Genomic DNA, 19,518 nt, shown 5'->3' with positions numbered 1-19,518 from the left:
TTGCTTAGACACACAGGATGTAAACAGAAGCATAAATGAATACGAGGAAGTAGTAAAACCACATGGAAAAGAAAAATTAATCAAATAACTTGTGGCTCTTAGTAGCTCTTTGACTTTTTATAGTCAAATATCCTGAAAAATCTACTATCTATAAAGCAGTCCACCAAGGGCATATGTTTGGGAGAAACCACTAAACTTTATCCTTACGAGAAGGAAGCCCGAATGAAGGCAGGAGATAGTGAAGACAATGAAGAGACCGTTAGGGAGAAAGAAGCGACAGCTTGGGGACTGATTAGAAGCAGTTCGGGGAGTAGGGGAAGGAGTCTAAGATGGCTTGGGCACTGGGCAGAACGCGGTGCCTTCACCTAGATCGGGAATCCAGCAGGGACTGGGACAGTGAAGGCATGAAGGTTCAGCCTAGGCTGCCAACGTGAAGTCCCATGTGCAGCTAGAAATACACGGTGGAGAGAAGACCAGCTGGGTGGCAGAGACTTGGGAGTCTTCAACATGGACAGGCAGTAAGAATTTTTAACCTTTATACATGTTTTATGGGCTGGTACTGTGCTAAGCACTTCTTTTTAATTCATTTATTCATTAAAACCGTACGAGTAGAAACTAATATCCTTATTTTATAGATATATTAACTTTCACCCAAGTAACTTAACTGAGGTTAAGTAATTTATCCCACATGAAAAAGCTGGTAAGCGGCAAAGCCCAAGTTCAAATACAGGTTTGACACCAAAGACTACATTCTCCAACAGCTGTAGTTTCTTTCTACCCATAAGAGAGTGAGGAAACAAATACAAACCCCAAGGAGACAGCAACATCTCTGCATACTAAACTCTTAGAAAAACTTCCAAATTTAACTCCAAAAAAGCCACACCATAAGATGACAACTGATGAAAACACTGCTCCCTTTCAGAGAAAAACCTGGTAACCCTTCATGCTTTCCAAGATGACAACATATATCTCAATTTGCTCCATCTAGAGAACAGCATTGAAAATTCATCAAGTATATGACAGCGATAAAAAATGATAGTTTTATTATAAACAATCTCTGTATATAGCACAGGGAACTATATTCAATATCCTGGGATAAACCATATGGGAAAAGAATATTTTTTAAAAATGTATATATGTGTGTAACTGAGTCGCTTTGCTGTACAGCAGAAATAAAAACAAAATTGTACTTTTCAACTATACTTCCATAAAAAAATGTATAAATAATCTCTCATCCAGAATAAGCAGCCATTATGATTACACAAGGGGCCTATTTTCTTCATAGCTAATATGACAGTTAAATAAGGATTTGTTTTCAACTTAAGTTTCTCCAAACACACACACACCCCACCACACACACATGCCAAGGACCACTGAGGAAGCCAGCACTACTGTGAGGAGCAGGCAGCAGGTACTTACCCACATGCTGTGGAGGCAGGCCTTGGTCTGGAGATTTTCAAAAATACACGCTGTACTTTTTTTCTTGATTACTGAATTGTTTTCTAGAGTCCACTGTCCCTAAAGGATGGATATGAGTTACTGGAAATGTGGAAGATGCAAAGGAGAGAACTGGAGAGAGGTGGCACCAGGGAGTGGAAGCAACCCCACACTCGGCACGAGTCGGGGCCTGCGCCTGGCTGCCTCTCCCCTGCCACCACCACCGCTCACTGAGTGACTGGGGTAATTTCCTATTCCTCTATAACAGGGCCCAGTAACAAATTCCAGCACAGGCTTGGTGTAAGGATTAAGTAACCGACTTAAAGTGACGCATTTAGTATAGTTTCTGATATATAAAAAGTCCCCAATAGTATGTTATTTTTACAAAAAAGTTAAAAGAATCTTCTGTCCAGACTAATATCATTTAGAGTTGATCTTAAAAATGAAGTGTTGTCCTAAAAATTGTGAAGAATAACATAACCTGTTGTTAAACCCAATCTAGTTTTTACCTAGAGAGCCTCAATGGATTGGCTACCTTGGCCAGCAATTTTTTTTCCATCCTGTACTAGTCATCTTTAGCTTAGGGCTTCCAGCAAGTGGAAGATTCCTCTGTAGAAACAAGATATATGGCCACTCCTATTCATAAACAAGGAGTATCAGCTGAGCCCATCATCTGTGGGAAACCAGAATGCTCAGAAAACCTTCCGACTATTTGTTAAAGCCTACTGATGGCAAAGCCTTCTTAGAAAAGGAACATCCAATCACAGGACAGTGTAAATAAAGATGGAGTTGGAGGCATAAATTGATACAATTTTCTGGAGAGCAATTTGGCAATGCACATCAAAGATCATAAAAATCTATACTTATGCTTTGACCAAGCATACTGTCCTAAGGAAAGAACACAAGCTTGGGTCCACAATTTAGCAATAATACATTCCTTGGTAAGTTATTTATAATAAAAAAAAAGAAAGTGAAATTCAGAACCTTAAACAGTAACAGGACTTTGAAAACTAACATGTGATACATGCATATACAGCTGCTGTTACATAGCTAATTCATCAACAGGAATATAAATATTCAACATATTTATACCAGAATTGGAAAAAAAGATTACAAACCATTGTGTAAGTTAAAATTCTCTAGTAAAAAGTCTCAGGAAATTGACTCAAGATAGCTCAGAGAGAAAAGGGTAAGAATGCTACTTGGAGAATGTAATATCCAGCTAACAAAATAGGGGTGAACAGTAAGGCTCACAAAGGAAACAGAAAGCTGTTAAGGTCTTTTCTATGTCCTTCATCCTACTTCTTTTGTATGTCTGCTTCCTTCTCCATTTTCATCACACATCAGTTTTCTAGTAACTCGAAGTCTCGGCAGAATATGATTATCCACATGGCCCAACTCTGAAACAGTGTAATTCTAGACAAATCTACTTTCAGAGTAAAAATTTAACGAGCCATGTATGAGTCCACTATGGCCAGGTGACATCCGGTGCCAATGTGGTCTTCAGGGGTCCAAAGAAATGGGGTTTGTGAAAGCTAGACAGACATCCTTAAAAGACCAATTACAGGCTGTAGAGGGAAATCTTATTTCTTAATATTAGGGGAAAAAGTGGTCTTCCTGGAAAATTAATGGAAAGAAATGAACCAAATTTAAACAGTACCTATTCGTGGGTATAAAATTATGAACCACTGTAACTCCTTTTGCTATAAATATTTTTTTAATTTATATGAAATGTAATTTTAATTTTATAAATAAGTTAAACTAGCAGGTCATTATGATATAATACCAAGTGAGGGAAAAACAGGATAAAAATTCCCATTATTTATATCCCTTAACTGTATAAAATATGTATGTATACAAAAAGAATGGAAAAAATACAGTAAACATTAACAGTGGTATCTCTAGATGATAAAAATTACGTATTTTTATTTTCTCACTTATTTTCCATATTTTTCAGTAGTCCTACAACAGACACATATTTCTCTCATACTAAAAAAAAATTAGTTGGAGGGATGTGTATGCCCAGGGGCTCAGTTTTTTGTGTAGGAGACAATAATGTGGTAGGAACTTCCATAACCACCAGAAGAAAAACAGTTATTTGGGGCATTTTCTTCCCAGCTCCCAAACACCTGAATAATAATATAAACTGTCACGGTAACAACTACTCATGACCATGATTTATCTTGAGAATTACTGGCCCACAAAATTTTTTAAGAGTTCTGGAGGAATTCTAGGATTAAAGCTAAGTACTATAAAACAAAGAGTTAAATAAAATGTGCATTCTATGGTTCTACAAATTCAACTGTTTAAATGTACAAAAGATAATAGTCAACAGATGAAACACTGTACGTCAGAAGAGGACTGACGACCTTCTATCTCCAGTAAAGATAAAATGGGTTTAGTGGCAGAAGAATTTTAACTACACCATCAGCCATGCCAACTCCAGAAAGTTATGAGCTGAAAAATAAATCAAGATTTAGATAAAATTTAACACTCACTGCACTGTTACATGCTGGCTCCTATGTCCCTTGCCATTTGAAAACATAAACAGTGCCGATGAAAATTCTCGAAGTTGAAGGCTTTGTCTTATCAAAACCACATAGTTAAACTGTAAATATGAAGCCCACAAGAAGGGTAAGACCACTAGAGGGGAGCCTTTCCCTATTTTGCTAGAATCTTCTAATCAAGGACATCTATTGTATTTGTCTAGGATAGATTAGAGGCAACATCTGGCTGGCTTAGAAATTTTCTACAGATTCCTTTCTATCTTTCTATAGATTGTGATAAATCTTAAAATTTAAAAATACTCATTCTTACAAAAAGCGTGCTGTTGTATAAAATGTACCCTAAAATTCTGGTAGAAATACTTCACTTTCCATAATATTTAACCACTGAGATACAACCTCTTAGTTTAATAAACAAGTATTAGAAACAATTCTAGTGTTTTAAAACATACGGTTCTACTCTAAATAAATTTATACTATGGTACTTGAAAAATCTACCAAAGTACAGATTTTTAAACATCCTCAATTATTTTTACATTAACCGCTTTTATTTCACCTCTAAAGTTCTTAATCACACGGAACCAGCAAATTCCTCCAAACACTTAGCTTAAGGAAAACATGAAAGAAGACACAGTGAAGTGGCGAGTGACAGCACAACCCTAATAAGGGAGACGGCGCAAAAAGGTGACAGGCTCTGTATACAAATAATGTACATTTTTACCAACAAAAATACAAAATTAGATGCTAATGCCAGTGTTTTCAGAAAAAGATAAAGCCGTAACTATACAAAGCATTATGTACTACAAATGATTTACAGAAACTAAAACTTAATTAAACATAAACTCCCTCTAAAATGCAAACCATACATTATATCAACATGATTTACAGAAGGCCTATATCCAATGAAAATCCAAAGTCACTTTTAGGTAACACCCAGAAAACTGAAAATGCTGTTCCTACTTTAATTTAACATGAATTTCTCAAATAAGGTTCACCATGAACACTTTTTTTAGACTGTCTTTTTTATATCCTCTTTAGATAATCAAATGAAAAATCCAACAATACACAAATTGGTACTTTCATCAGTACATAAAACAACAGGTAGTGAGGTTAGGGAACAGAAAACAAGTCCAATCAAGTCAACACAATACTAGTACAGAGGCGTCCATGAGAACCTGCAAGGAGAGGTCTGGGCCACAACACAGGTTTTCTATTTTGAATCTAGCTTCTAGTCTGTGTATTTTGACTTTAAAGTGGTCAAGCTATTTAGTGAATCTCATGTTCCACTACCTACAAAGGTCTAAAGCAACAGAAAAACTGTCATGTCATTTTAAAAAATCAAATGTGGTATTTCTATATACATTGAGCCCTCTGTATAATTACTGCCTCTGAAGTGCTAATACAGTATTTAAAATTACACAAACAAACATCCAGTAAAGAGCACTTTATTTTATGACACTCTGTGTTAATACAATAAATATACAAAACTTCCAAACCACTGAAAACATGCAACATTAGAGGGACAGATGGAGGGCATTTATATAGGACCATGACAATCACCATAATGGCAGCGCAATATTACTCGTTGACAAAATATACAAACATCCCTAGATAAATAATCCGAGTTCCAAATTAAAACCACTGAGCAATGATTTTCCAGTGTTCAAACTTTCGTTTGAAATAAAATAGCCAAAACAGTACTACAAACTGAAAGCTGACGTGGCTCCTTACAATGTGAAGACCACTTCATGATTGTGATACTGGGTAATGCTAACATTAAATATAAACCACTAACAAATGCCAATCTTTTACTGAGTGCAAATGTGACTATTTACTAATAATTGTTAAGAGAATAGAGATTATAAGAATTAAAAACCCCTCTACCTTATCAAACTGTTAGCAATGCCATCTTTTTAATGCACATTTATGTTTTTAAAAAACATTTTTCTCTTTATAAGCTTGTATTAACCCAAATAACTGGAATTTAAAACAACACTTCCACCATCCAAACAAAAAAAAGTACTGTTGGTTGTACTTATTCTTTGCTACTTAGCAATAGAGGATTTCTACAGAACCGAGAGAAGCATTCATAATTCTTGAAGAAAAGTACTGATATCTCAGTATTCTTCAAAAGTCTCTATGATAAAGTTTTCATCTGTAGTTTAAGGAGAAACAAAAGGAACTTGAAAGATAATGACAGACCTAAGTGCTTTTGTTGTATTTTGTGGTTAATGTTTTGAATATTTGTAAAATCCATACTCAACAAAGCATACTGATGAAACATTTTTCAGTAAGATTATAGGCCCTAAAAAACCTGAATGGGCTTATCTGGTTGAGAAAGTAGGTAGAGATTATCACTGATCAGAAATATTCATAAAAACAGCTTTAAATTCATACTCTGAATCCTATCTTCATCAGAATAAAAGAAATATCTTCCAAGTACATTACTTCAAGAAAGTCCCAAATAAATCAAACGTAAACACCATCTGGATGAATCTGAGTTATATCTAGCATCACACAAAGCTTCTTTCATAAACAGGAGAATTTACCATCCCACCTCTAGGATGAAACTCATTTTAACTCTAAATTTGGGGGGAAGAATAAAAATAATTTAACCACTTACACCCAGCTGATTTTTTAGTATCAAATAATATAATCCAACCAACTACCTTTCCTTAAAATCAAATTGCATAAAACATACTCATTATTCTGCAACCTGTGGTTTGCTGATGACTTCCAAAACAACAGTACCATGACTTTACAAGTGTCTTTGAGGCATTTAATCAGTTATTAAAAAATGATTCAAAGTTTCAATCCAAGTATACTATAAGAATGAAGTCCTGTGCTGCATAGTAACAATTTTAACATGATTATGCTCATAATTAATGCATTCAACTATATCTGTATTTTCTTGCTTGGTTCAAGTTAAATGTTTTATTTTTTTCTATTGCTACAGATTTTAGTGTGTTCAGTGTGTCTCAAAAATTCAAAGACTGAGGTGCATTAGGGATTCAAGTCTAGTGAAGTACTGGGGTCTTTTTAATGCCAACCAGACATGAGAGGCTAAAAAAAAATATCTTAAATACTGTTATGTTCTTTTAGGACATGGAGTTAGGCTAGACTTTAACACCTCTGTTAAAAAGTACACAAGCATACCCCAAAAGAGAGCTGCCAAACACAAGCTCAGTTCAATTAAAAAGAGTAGCCACAAGAATATACCAAAGTTTCCAAACAGTAATATTTTACTATGGCATGAATACTGAAAATTAAAAACAAAAAGGTATTATCATTACTACCTCCTATTCCACCAATTATCTACTTTTTGGATAATGCACTGCATATTATATTATATCCTCATATTACATCCCAGAACATTTTTATTGAAAAGAAAGTATTACAGAAAATCATTTCTATGCTTCTATAAATAACTCCCCAATCCTACAACCATAAGCAGTGCATAACCCAAAATACTAATTCTTTTAAGAAACATGGTATCCATGCAAGATCAGAGATTGATTATCAAAATATCAACTACTCTAAATAAAGAAAATAAAAAGATAAAATTTACATTATCTGCTTTGAAACACACACAGGCTCTTCACTGGTGACTGAAACTGCTAAAAAGCAAGCCAATTTAAAAGTCCCTAAATCTCTGATGTCCTATTTCTTTCAATATAAATAAGGAAAAGGAATGAAGCATTGCTTTACTGCTCAAATGTGTAATTTTTATGTCTAAGATTCTTGAAAGAAGGACTGCAGCAAGTACTAAGTGCATTTTTTAATAAGTGCCATGTTAATTTCAGTGTGTCACCACTGAAATAATTCACTGAATACTCATCCCCCAAAAAATATGGAGAATATTTATTTTGTATGTAATATTTTTTCTGCAAGGGGCATTGAACTATTGAGAAACTGTCAGGTAAATAATAAGACAAGGAAGTTTTTCTGGTTTTAGCCCATGCACAAGAGATCAGGAAATATACGTGCTGTGTGTACTGTGTGTTTGGAACAACAAAAAAAAATTTATAGAATACAGTAACTAGAGAAAAAAGTACAATCAAAAGGTAACAGTGCATTGTTGGAAGACTCTCTAAATTTGGTTACCCTTGAACGCATTCTGAGCTGCACTGCTTGCTGCAGTTGAAGCTGCATTTGCGGCTGCAGTCTGGACAGTTTTGTTGGACATCACACCTGTTGCAAACTCTTGCTGGGCCTTCTCAAAACTAGCACCTGTTGTGCGATACAGTCCATGTACCTAGGGAGGCACAAAAAAGTGGGAGAAGATGAGTGGTGATCTTACATGTTCATTATCAACAGCTCTTCAATTAGTCTCAACGTGACTCAGAGATACAAAGACTGGATGCGAGGCAGGATTCCTAAGATCAAGGACATCAGCCCCAACACTGGAACACAACACTGCATGTAAATATTTTCTTAAAACAGATTTTCCCTTTTTATCCGCAATGCAGAAGAGATAATTATGTCTATGCCAAAGCAAGAATAATTTAAAAAAAAAAAAAACTTAACCAAAAGCAAAAAGCTATGCTTTCCACTGTACCAAGTTACGATATTTACAGCCTTAAAAAGACTGGTTTAAACACAACAAATCCCTTAGGATTATACAGTGGAAATGGCAAACCGATTTAAGGGATTAGATCTGATAGAGGACCTGAAGAGCTATAGATGGAGGCTGTACAGCAGACAATGATGAAAACCATCCCCAAGAAACAGAAATTAAAAAGGCGAAGTGGTTGTCTGAGAAGGCCTTACAAACAGCTATGAAAAGAAGAGAAGCAAAAGGCAAAAGACAAAAGGAAAGGTACACACTTCCAAATGCAAAGTTCCAAAGAACAGCAAGCAGAGATAAGGAAGCAGTCGTAAGCCAACAATGCAAAGAAACAGAGGAAAACAACAGAATGGGAAACACTAGAGGTCTCTTCAAGAAAGTTAGAGACACCAAGGGAACTTTTCATGCAAAGATGGGCTCAATAAAGGACAGAAATGGTACTAACAAAAGCAGAAGGTATTAAGAGGTAGAAAGAATACACAGAAGAACTATATGAAAAAGATCTTAATGACCCAGATAACCACGATGGTGTGATCACTCACCTAGAGCCAGATATCCTGGAGTGTGAAGTCAAACAGGCCTTATGAAGCATCACTACAAACAAAGCTAGTGGAGGTGATGGAATTCCAGTTGAGCTATTTTAAATCCTAAAAGATGATGCTGTGAAAGTGTTGCACTCAATATGCCAATAAATTTGGAAAACTCAGCAGTGGCCATAGGACTGGAAAAGGTCAGTTTTCATTTCAATACCAAAGAAGGGCAATGTCAAAGAATGTCCAAACTACTGCACCACTGCACTCATTTCACATGCTAGCAAGGTCATGCTGAACATCCTTCAAGTTCAGTGCACTTCAGTCGCTCAGTCGTGTCTGACTCTGCAACCCCATGACTGCAGCACGCCACGCCTCCCTGTCCATCACCAACTCCTGCAGTTTACTCAAACTCATGTCCACTGAGTCAGCAATGCCATCCAACCATCTCATCCTCTGTCATCCCATTATCCTCCCGCCTTCAATCTTTCCCAGCATCAGGGTCTTTTCCAAAGAGTCAGTTCTTCACATCATGTAGCCAAGGTATTGGAGTTTCAGCTTCAGCATCAGTTCTTCTGATGAATATTCAGGACTGAGTTCCTTTAGGATGGACCGGTTGGATCTCCTTGCAGTCCAAGGGACTCTCAAGAGTTTTTCCAACACCACAGTTCAAAAGCATTAATTCTTTGGTGCTCAAGTTTCTTTATAGTCCAACTCTCACATCCAAACATGACTACTGGAAAAATCATAGCTTTGACTGGATGGACCTTTGTTGACAAAGAATTGTCTCTGCTTTTTAATAAGCTGTCAAAGTTAGTCATAACTTTTCTTGCAAGGAACAAGCATCTTTTAATTTCATGGCTGTAGTCACCATCTGCAGTGAGTTTGGAGCCCCCAAAAATAAAGTCTCTCACTGTTTCCACCATTTCCCCATCTATTTGCCATGAAGTGATGGGATGGATGCCATGATGATAGTTTTCTGAATGTTGAGTTTTAAGCCAGCTTTTTTGCTCTCCTCTTTCACTTTCATCATGAGGCTCTTTAGTTCTTCTTCTCTTTCTGCCATAAGGGTGGTGTCATCTGCATAGCTGAGGTTATTGATATTTCCCCCGGCAATCCTGATTCCAGCTTGTGCTTCATCCAGTCCAGCATTTCTCTTAATGTACTCTGCATATAAGCTAAAGAAGCAGGGTGACAACAGCCTTGACGTACTCCTTTCCAGATCTGGAACCAGTCTGTTGTTCCATGTCCAGTTCTAACTGTTGTTTCTTGACCAGCATACAGATATCACAGAAGGCAGGTCAGGTGGTCTGGTATTCCCATCTCCTGAAGAATTCCACACTTTGTTGTAATCCACACAGTCAAAGACTTTGGCATAGTTAATAAAGCAGAAGTAGATATTTTTCTAGAACTCTCTCACTTTTTCAGTGATCCAACAGATGCTGGCAATTTGATCTCTGGTTCCGCTGCCTTTTCTAAAACCAGCTTGAACATATGAAAGCTCACAGTTCATGTTGAACTGTTGAAGCCTGCCTTGGAGAACTTTGAGCATTACTCTGCTAGCATGTGAGATGAGTGCAATCGTCATTTGAGCATTCTTTGGCATTGCCTTTCTTTGGGATTGGAATGAAAACTGACCTTTTCCAGTCCTGTGGCCACTGCTGAGTTTTCCAAATTTGCTGGCATATTGAGTGCAACACTTTCACAGCATCATCTTTTAGGATTTGAAACAGCTCAACTGGAATTCCATCACCTCCACTAGCTTTGTTCATAGCAATGCTTCCTAAGGCCCACTTGATTTTACATTCCAAGATGTCTGGCTCTAGGTGAGTGATCACACCATCGTGGTTATCTGGGTCATGACGATCTTTTTTGTATAGTTCTTCTGTGGATTCTATCCACCTCTTAATATCTTCTGCTTTTGTTAGTATCATTTCTGTCCTTTATTGTGCCCATCTTTGCATGACAAGTTCCCTTGGTATCTCTAACTTTCTTGATGAGATCTCTAGTCTTTCCCATTCTATTGTTTTCCTCTATTGCTTCACACTGATCACTGAGGAAGGCTTTCTTATCTCTCCTTGCTATTCTCTGGAATTCTGCATTCATTATGGTATACCTTTCCTTTTCTCCTTTGTCTTTCACTTCTGTTCTTTTCATAGTTGTTTGTAAGGCCTCCTCAGACAACCATTTTGCCTTTTTGCATTTCTTTTTCTTGGGAATGGTCTTGATCACTGTCTCCCGTACAATGTCACGAACTTCTGTCCATGGATCTTCAGGCTCTCTATGAGATCTAATCCCTTGAATCTGTTTATCAATCCACTGTAAAGTTGGAAGGGATTTGATTTAGGTCATACCTGAATGGCCTAGTGGTTTTCCCTACTTTCTTCAATTTAAGTCTGAAGTTGGCAATAAGAAGTTCATGATCTGAGCCACATTCAGCTCCCAGACTGTTTTTGCTGACTGTATAGGGTTTCTCCATCTTTTGCTGCAAAGAATATAATCAATCTGATTTTGGTATTGACCATCTGGTGATGTTCATGTGTAGAGTCTTCTCTTGTGTTATTGGAAGAAGGGGTTTGCTATGACCAGTGCATTGTCTTGGTAAAACTCTGCTAACCTTTACCCTGTTTCATTCTGTACTCTAAGGTCAAACTTGCCAATTACTCCAGGATAAGGCAATGGCACCCTACTCCAGTACTCTTGCCTGGAAAATCCTATGGACGGAGGAGCCTGGTAGGCTGCAGTCCATGGGGTCGCTAAGAGTCAGATACGACTAAGTGACTTCACTTTCACTTTTCACTTTCATGCACTGGAGAAGGAAATGGCAACCCAATCCAGTGTTCTTGCCTGGAGAATCCCAGGGACGGGGGACCCTGATGGGCTGCCATCTATGGGGTCACACAGAGTCGGACACAACTGAAGTGACTTAGCAGCAGCAGCCAGGTATTTCTTGACTTCCTATTTTGCATCCAGTCCCTTATAATGAAAAGGATATCTTTTTTGGGTGTTAGTTCTAGAAGATCTTGTAGGTCTTCATAGAACCATTCAACTTCAGCTTCTTCAGCATTACTGGTCTGGGCATAGACTTGGATTACTGTGATACTGAATGGCTTGCCTTGGAAACCAACAGAGATCATTCTGTCATTTTTGAGATTGCATCCAAGTACTGCATTTTGGACTCTTTTGTTGACTATGACTATCCATTTCTTCTAAGGGATTCTTGCCCACAGTAGTAGATATAATGGTCATCTGAGTTACATTCACCCATTCCAGTCCCTCTTTGGTCACTGATTCCTAAAATGCGTACGTTCACTCTTGCCATCTCCTGTTTGACCACTTCCAATTTGCCTTGATTCATGGACCTAACATTCCAGGTTCCTATGCTGTTGCTCTTAACAGCATCAGACTTTACTTCCATCACCACACATCTACAACTGGGTGTATTTTTTCCTTTGGCTCCATCTCTTCATTCTTTCTGGAGGTAGTTCTCCACTGATCTCCAGTTGCATACTGGACACCTACCAACCTGTGGCGTTCATCTTTCAGTGTCCTATCTTTTTGCCTTTTTATACTGTTCATGGGGTTTTCAAGGCAAGAATAGTGACCCTTCTCCAGTGGACCACGTTTTGTAAGAATTTTCCACCAAGACCCATCTATCTTGGGTGGCCCTAAACTGCACGGCTCATAGTTTCATTGAGTTAGACAAGGCTGCTGTCCATGTGATCAGATTGGTTAGTTTTCCGTGACTGTAGTTTTCAGTCTGTCTTCTGCAAAATTGCGTTTAGAACCAAACCCCATACTCACCAGAGACGCTTGGAGGGCTCAAACATAATTTGTGTGCACCAGGACCCAGAGACCCCACAGAGACTGAGACAGAACTGTGTTTGGGTGTCTCCTGAGGAGGTACGAGTTTGGAGTGGACTGCTGCAGGGGCAGGGGCTCTGGGTGCAGTAGGCCTGGGTGTGGCATAAGCCCTCTTGGAGGAGGTCGCCACTAACCCACCATAGAGCCGCCAGAACTTACACAGGACTGGGGAAACAGACTCTTGGAGGGCACAAACAGAACCCTGTGTGCACCAGGACCCAGGAGAAGGGAGCAGTGACCCCAAAAGAGACTGACCCAGACCTGCCTGTGAGGGTCCAGGAGTCTCCGGCAGAGGCGTGGGTTGGTGGTGGCCTGCTGCAGGGTTGGAGGCACTGAGTGCAGCAGTGCATGCATGGGACCTTTTGAAGGAGGTCACCACTGTCTTCATTACCTCCACCATAGTTTGGCCTCAGGTCAAATAACAAGGAAGGAACACAGCCCTTCCCTTCAACAAAAAATGGATTAAAGATTTATTGAACATGGCCAAGACTCAGTTTCCCACTCAGTCACTCCTATCAGAAAGCTTCCATAAGCCTCTTATCCTTCTCCATCAGAGGGCAGACAGACTGAAAACCACAATCACAGAAAACTAACCAATCCTTCAAGTTAGGCTTCAACAGTACGTGAACTGAAAAATTCCAGATGTACAAGCTGGATTTAGAAAAGGCAGAGGAACCAGAGATCAAATTGCCAACATTCGCTGGATAATAGAAAAAGCAAGAGAGTTCCAGAAAAACATCCACTTTTGCTTTATTGACTACAGTAAAGCCTTTGACTGTGTGGAATGCAACAAGCTGTGGAAAATTCAAGAGATGGGAATACCACACCACCTTACCTGCCTCCTGAGAAACCTATATGCAGGTCAAGAAGCAACAGTTAAAACCGAACATGGAACAACAGACTGGTTCAAAATTAGGAAAGAAGTGTGTCGAGGCTATATATTGTCACCCCATTTATTTAACTTATATGCAGAGTACATCATGTGAAATGCCAGGCTGGATGAATCACAAGCTGAAATCAAGATTGTCAGGAAACATATCAATAACCTCAGACATGCGGATGACACCACTCTTATGACAGAAAGTGAAGAGGAACTAAAGAGTCTCTTAATGAGGATGAAAGAGGAGAGTGAAAATGCTGGCTTAAAATTCAACATTCAAAAAACTAAGATCATGGCATCCAGTCCTATCACTTCATGGCAAATAGATGGGGAAACAATGCAAACAGTGACAGACTATACTTTCTCGGGCTCCAAAATCCCTATGGCCTGTGACTGTAGCCATGAAATTCAAAGATGCTTGCTCCTTGGAAGCAAAGTTAAGACAAACCTAGGTAAAAAGCAGAGACATTACTTCACCAGCAAAGGTCTATACAGTCAAAGCTACGGTTTTTCCAGTAGTCACGTATGGATGTGAGAGTTGGACTATAAAGAAAGCTGAATGCCGAAGAATTGATGCTTTTGAACTGTGGTGTTGGAGAAGACTCTTGAGAGTCCCTTGGACTGCAAGGAGATCCAACCAGTCCATCCTAAAGGAAATCAGTCCTGAATATTCATTGGAAAGACTGATGCTGAAGCTCCAATACTTTGGCCACATGATGCAAAGAACTGACACAATGAAAAAGACCCTGATGCTGGGAAAGATTGAAGGCGGGAGAAGGGGACGACAGAGGATGAGATGGTTGGATGGCATCACTGACTTCATGGATATGAGTTTGAGCTAACTCCAGGAGATAGGGAAGGACAGGGAAGTCTGGCATGCTGCAGTCCATGAGGTCACAAAGAGTCAGACACGACTGTGCAACTGAACAACAAAAAACATAACAAGAGACATTCTGACTTAAATACATTAACTTACTACCCAAGACTATGCCAAGAAAATAATACCTTACCTATTCCTATGTTGTCTACATATACACCACTGACCCTATATATCAAATTGTATCATTTTATCATTTAATGTACCATGCACTATGTATATCCTTAAAGATACTTCTGCTATTCACTCTGTACACTATTAAACATTTTGTGTATGGTCAGGTCTTAAAGGATTTAAAAAGAAATACTTCTGAGAACTATCTGTCCATAGTGATTCTTCACTCAAATCTTAGATTCTTACAAGCAGGGTTCAAAAATACTCTATTAGCATCTCTTTCTAAGATGCATAAACTATGAAGCACTTCAATCCATAACATCAGCACTCAATCTAACACAAATTTGAGAAAGGAAATAACAACAGAACATATTGTGACAAATATTTATTTATTGCATGGCTACAAACTCGGGGGGAAGAAAGATGAGACAGAAAAGTGAACTTGTAATTACACTGCCTTGTGATTAAGGCCTAAATTAGAAGCCTGACTAGAATGTCATCAAAGCAGGTTTGGAGGATGGGGGCAGTGCACCCAGCCCTTTCTCCAAGCTCAGAGACATAGGAACTGGTAATTGTGGCCAAGTGCAGAGTGAGGGAAAGGAGGAGGAGTCAAATGCTTTCAAGTTAAGCTTAGATACCGAGACAGTTTCAAGAGAATAGAGAGGACAGGTTGTTTTAGTAGTGAGAGCAGACGCTAAGTTCTAAGCATTTATCCATTGCACAAATGTTTATTGAATACCTACTATAAGACTGCCATGACAGACAGGTGAAAATTTGGTTGGAAGCTAGACAGAAATGGACTAGAGACGGGGACTTGGAAACCAATGGCACATAAGTGGTAGCTGCAACTCTGACATCAGCTAACTGTGCATGGTGAGAGAACACAGGAAGCAGAAACGAAAGGAAATCAAGGACTGAAGCCTGTTACCGCACCTATACTGAAGACAGACTCCTAACAAGAAATGACTAGGAGAGGAATGAGAAAAGCCAGGGATCTTTCCACAGATGCCAAGGGAAGAACGCAGTTAAGGAATGGAGAGCTGTTAGGGGAACAAAGGGGTAAAAGCCCCCAGGTCTTCTGAAACAGTAGCGGAAGCAAATTCCATATTACTATGGATCAAAGTACTAAAGACTCAGGGAGAAAAAGAGCACTGACAAATACCTATACGGTTGAATCTTAAAATTCTTTTAGTACCAAGGCAGTATCATAAATATGGCACTATTTTTATTCCTTTCCAAACCAAGTTTTTTTATAAAAAAATAAATGTACAGATAAATCACTACACCTATGTTCAAGAAATTTATCTCATAATGAGTACCTATAATTACATCCTACAAATTAAATGTATTACAGAAATCTAATAAACCTTTTTCACTTATCTGTCTTTCCCCTTTCCCCTCCCCCCGCCCTCAATTTATGGGCATGTAATTAACAAACATTTGTTCTAACTTGCTTATTCCTTTTTTCAAATTTATATTAAACTGAGTGGCTGATATTATATCCTAGTGGACTTTATGGTTTAATTACTTAAAATGTGACTCATAGCCCCACAGAGCAGAGCGGGAAAAGAGAGGTAGGAATAACCCATTTCTCAAGGATCTGTATTTGTACAGACCCAGGGAGCCACCTAGAGGGAAAACAGTACCTACGTTTCGTGCACAATGCTCAAATACTGCATTAAATCCACGATATCCATGTGAAGGGGTGATTCCTCATTTCAGTGTCCCAGCAAGATGATGGGCTACTTATAAGGTTCAACATCTCAAAAAGCTCACCATTTCCCTGTTATGTTTCAGTGAAACCTATTAATAACATACTCCTTAAGAAGTCGGGAATACAACTTTAAGATAAAGCAATGTAATTAAAAACAAAAACTGCACAACTGAAATACTTGCTATTTCTTCTGCTTATGAGAACTGCACTACCCTACATATTTAGTCCTAGGAGTATCACAGAAAAGACACTAGATTTTATATCTACTGATTCCACTACTTTCTACAGGGCTGGACACCACTGAAAACCTCAAGTTTACTTCCAATACAACAAAGAATACTTCTTATCTCTCAGAGATTTCCTGAGGATCAAATGAGAACATGCTAGACGAGTAAAACTCAAAATAAACTTTAAAATGTCTGCCAAAGTGTCACATTCATGCTAAGTCGCTTCAGTTGTGTCCGACTCTTTTTGGACTGTAGCCTACCAAGCGCCTCTCTCTGTCCATGGCATTCTCTGGAGTGGGTTGCCATGCCCTCCTCCAGGGAACCTTCCCGACCCAAGGGTCAAACTTGTGTCTCTTATGTCTCCCCTGCATTGGCAGGTGGGTTCTTTACCACTAGTACCACCTGAGAAGTGCAACATGTGAGACATAACTCCAGAAAGAATTCTGCATCCCTCACTTATCTTCAAAAATATCTTAGTGTACAACGTGGTTGAATGACACACAAAGTATTATATACTGTTGAAATTTTAAAAATCACGGTACTTTGTTTAAACAAAACAATTCACATGTATTATTTCTGGAAGACCATGTCAAGAAACTATCTTCTTGGGTGGCAGAGAAGGAAAATGCCAAGCTCATCTTCTCCCACAGGCGAACCCAACTTGGAGCTACTTACAGACCAACTACTCATGAGAAATACCTGAAGACTAGCAGAAAAGATCTATCAGAACTAAAGACATAAAGAAGGAGGCAAATGAAGACGGGTAATAGAGGCACAGACGCAGTACAGCCAAGGCCTAAAACCCTGGGTGGGTGACCTGTAAACGGGAGGATAATTAGAATCACAGAGATTCTCCCTGAGAAGTGAGGTGGTCCAGTCCCACACTGGGTTCCTGAACAGGGAAGGTGAGCCCCCAGAACTTTGGGCTTTGAAGGCCAGCAAGGCTTGCTTTCTGAGGAGCCAGAGGGCTGCAGGAAACAGAGCTGCGGATGTTGTTCAGTCGCTCAGTTGTGTCCGACTCTTTGTGACCCCATGCTTCCCTGTCCTTCACTATCCTATCTTCTGGAATTTGTTCCAATTCAGGTCCACCGAATCACTGACGTTATCTAACCATCTCATCCTCTGCCTCTCCCTTCTTCTTTTGCCTTCAATCTTTCCAAGCGTCAGGGTCTTCTCCAATGAGTCAGCTCTTTGCATCAGGGTCTTCTCCAATGAGTCAGCTCTTTGCATCAGGTGGCCAAGGTACTGGAGCTTCAGCTTCAGGATCAGTCCTTCCAATGAATATTCAGGGTTGATTTCCTTTAGGATTGATTGGTTTGATCTCTTTGCTGTCCAAAGGACGCTCAAACGTCTTCTCCAGCACCACAATTTGAAAGCATCCATTCTTCGGTGCTCAGCCTTCTTTATGGTCCAACTCTCACATCCATACATGACTACTGGAAAAACCAAAACTTTGTCTACACAGACCTTTGTTAGCAAAGTTACGTCTCTGCTTTTTAATAAGCTGTCTAGGTTGGTCATAGCTTTTCTTCCAAGGAGCAAGCATCTGAATTTCATGGCTGAAGTCACCATCTGCAGTGATTTTGGAGTTCAAGAAAAGAAAATCTCTTACAGCTTTCACTTCTTCCCCTTCTATTTGCCATGAAGTGATGGGACTGGATGCCATGATCTTAGTTTTCTGAATGTTGAATTTTAAGCCAGCTTTTTCACTCTCCTCTTTCATCCTCATTAAGAGGCTCTTTAGTTCCCTTTCACTTTCTGCCTTTAGAGTAGTAACATCTGCATATCTGAGGTTGTTGATAGCTCTCCCAGCAAAGAGACTTCACTCTTAAAAAGCCCACACAAAACGCCACCTGGTTTGAGACCCAGGGCAGAAGAAGTAATCTGAAAACAGCCTGTGTGGGACCCACTTGGAGAGCCTCCTGGAGACACAGGAGGCAACTGGAACTCACCCTGGGGACACAGATGCTGGTGGCAGCCAATTTGGGGAACTTGTGCCACCACGAGGACACTGGTAATAGAAAATGCCAGTTTGGAATCTTCCTTCTTGCTTATCAGGGCTGGGACCTGACCCCACCCACCAATCTGTCAGCACCAGAACGAGGATACCTCAGGCCAAGCTTCTAAGAGGTGGACCCAGCCTAATGCACCACCAGGCCAGAAGCCACAGACTCCTCTGAGACCCCAGGTAACTCAGGACCCAGCCCCACAAACCACTGATTGACATTGTTAGGTAGGTAGAATAGGGAAAAGGAGTCCAAAATGGCAGTGGCTAAAAGACAAGGAAGGGAAGAGCCTGCGAAAATAGAACAAAAGAAGGTCCGAAGACCAGAGTGAAGACTTCAGGCAGAACAAATAGCACTCCTGGCTAAGCCCAATTTGCAAAAAGGAGAAGCCAAAGCGCTTTCTCTCTCTCTCTCCCGTGTGTGTGTGTGTGTGCGTGTGCACGCGTGCGTGCGTGCGTGCGTGCGTGTGTGTGTGCTCTCTCTCTCTCCTCCCCTCCCCAATGAGCTCCTCCACTCTCTTCTCTTCACGTCTTTGGGTTGGCATGCCCTCACACTCCGAGGATGGATTCTCCTGCTATCTTCTAAATAAAATACAGCAGTAACACTGATTTGCCTGAGAGCTATCACACGGTTCGTCCAGGACCCGAGAGCTGTGACGCGCCGAGGGCTTTAACGTCCGTCGCTCCACATCTTTGTTGTGACGAGACAAGGAACCGAGGAGCATACACCGGCGTGACAGCATCAACCCCCAGATCTCCACAGCCATGCAGCCAAAGACACCAGAGCTTAAGTCCATCC

At 39.7% G+C, this 19,518-nt stretch overlaps 1 protein-coding gene across 1 annotated transcript in view; it reads right to left on the bottom strand.

Moving 5' to 3' along the window:
• The window catches only part of SCAMP1 (secretory carrier membrane protein 1), a 148,483-nt gene that overhangs the window by 19,818 nt on the left and 109,147 nt on the right, over positions 1–19,518 (bottom strand). Inside the window, exon 9 of the mRNA XM_052646298.1 lies at positions 8,046–8,196. Within this exon, the coding sequence (XP_052502258.1) occupies positions 8,046–8,196 (151 nt within the window). The remainder of the gene's footprint in view (positions 1–8,045; positions 8,197–19,518) is intronic.

This window comes from Budorcas taxicolor, chromosome 10, assembly GCF_023091745.1.
Source record: "Budorcas taxicolor isolate Tak-1 chromosome 10, Takin1.1, whole genome shotgun sequence".
NCBI lineage: Eukaryota > Metazoa > Chordata > Mammalia > Artiodactyla > Bovidae > Budorcas > Budorcas taxicolor.
This window is presented reverse-complemented; position numbering and strand designations above follow the sequence as displayed.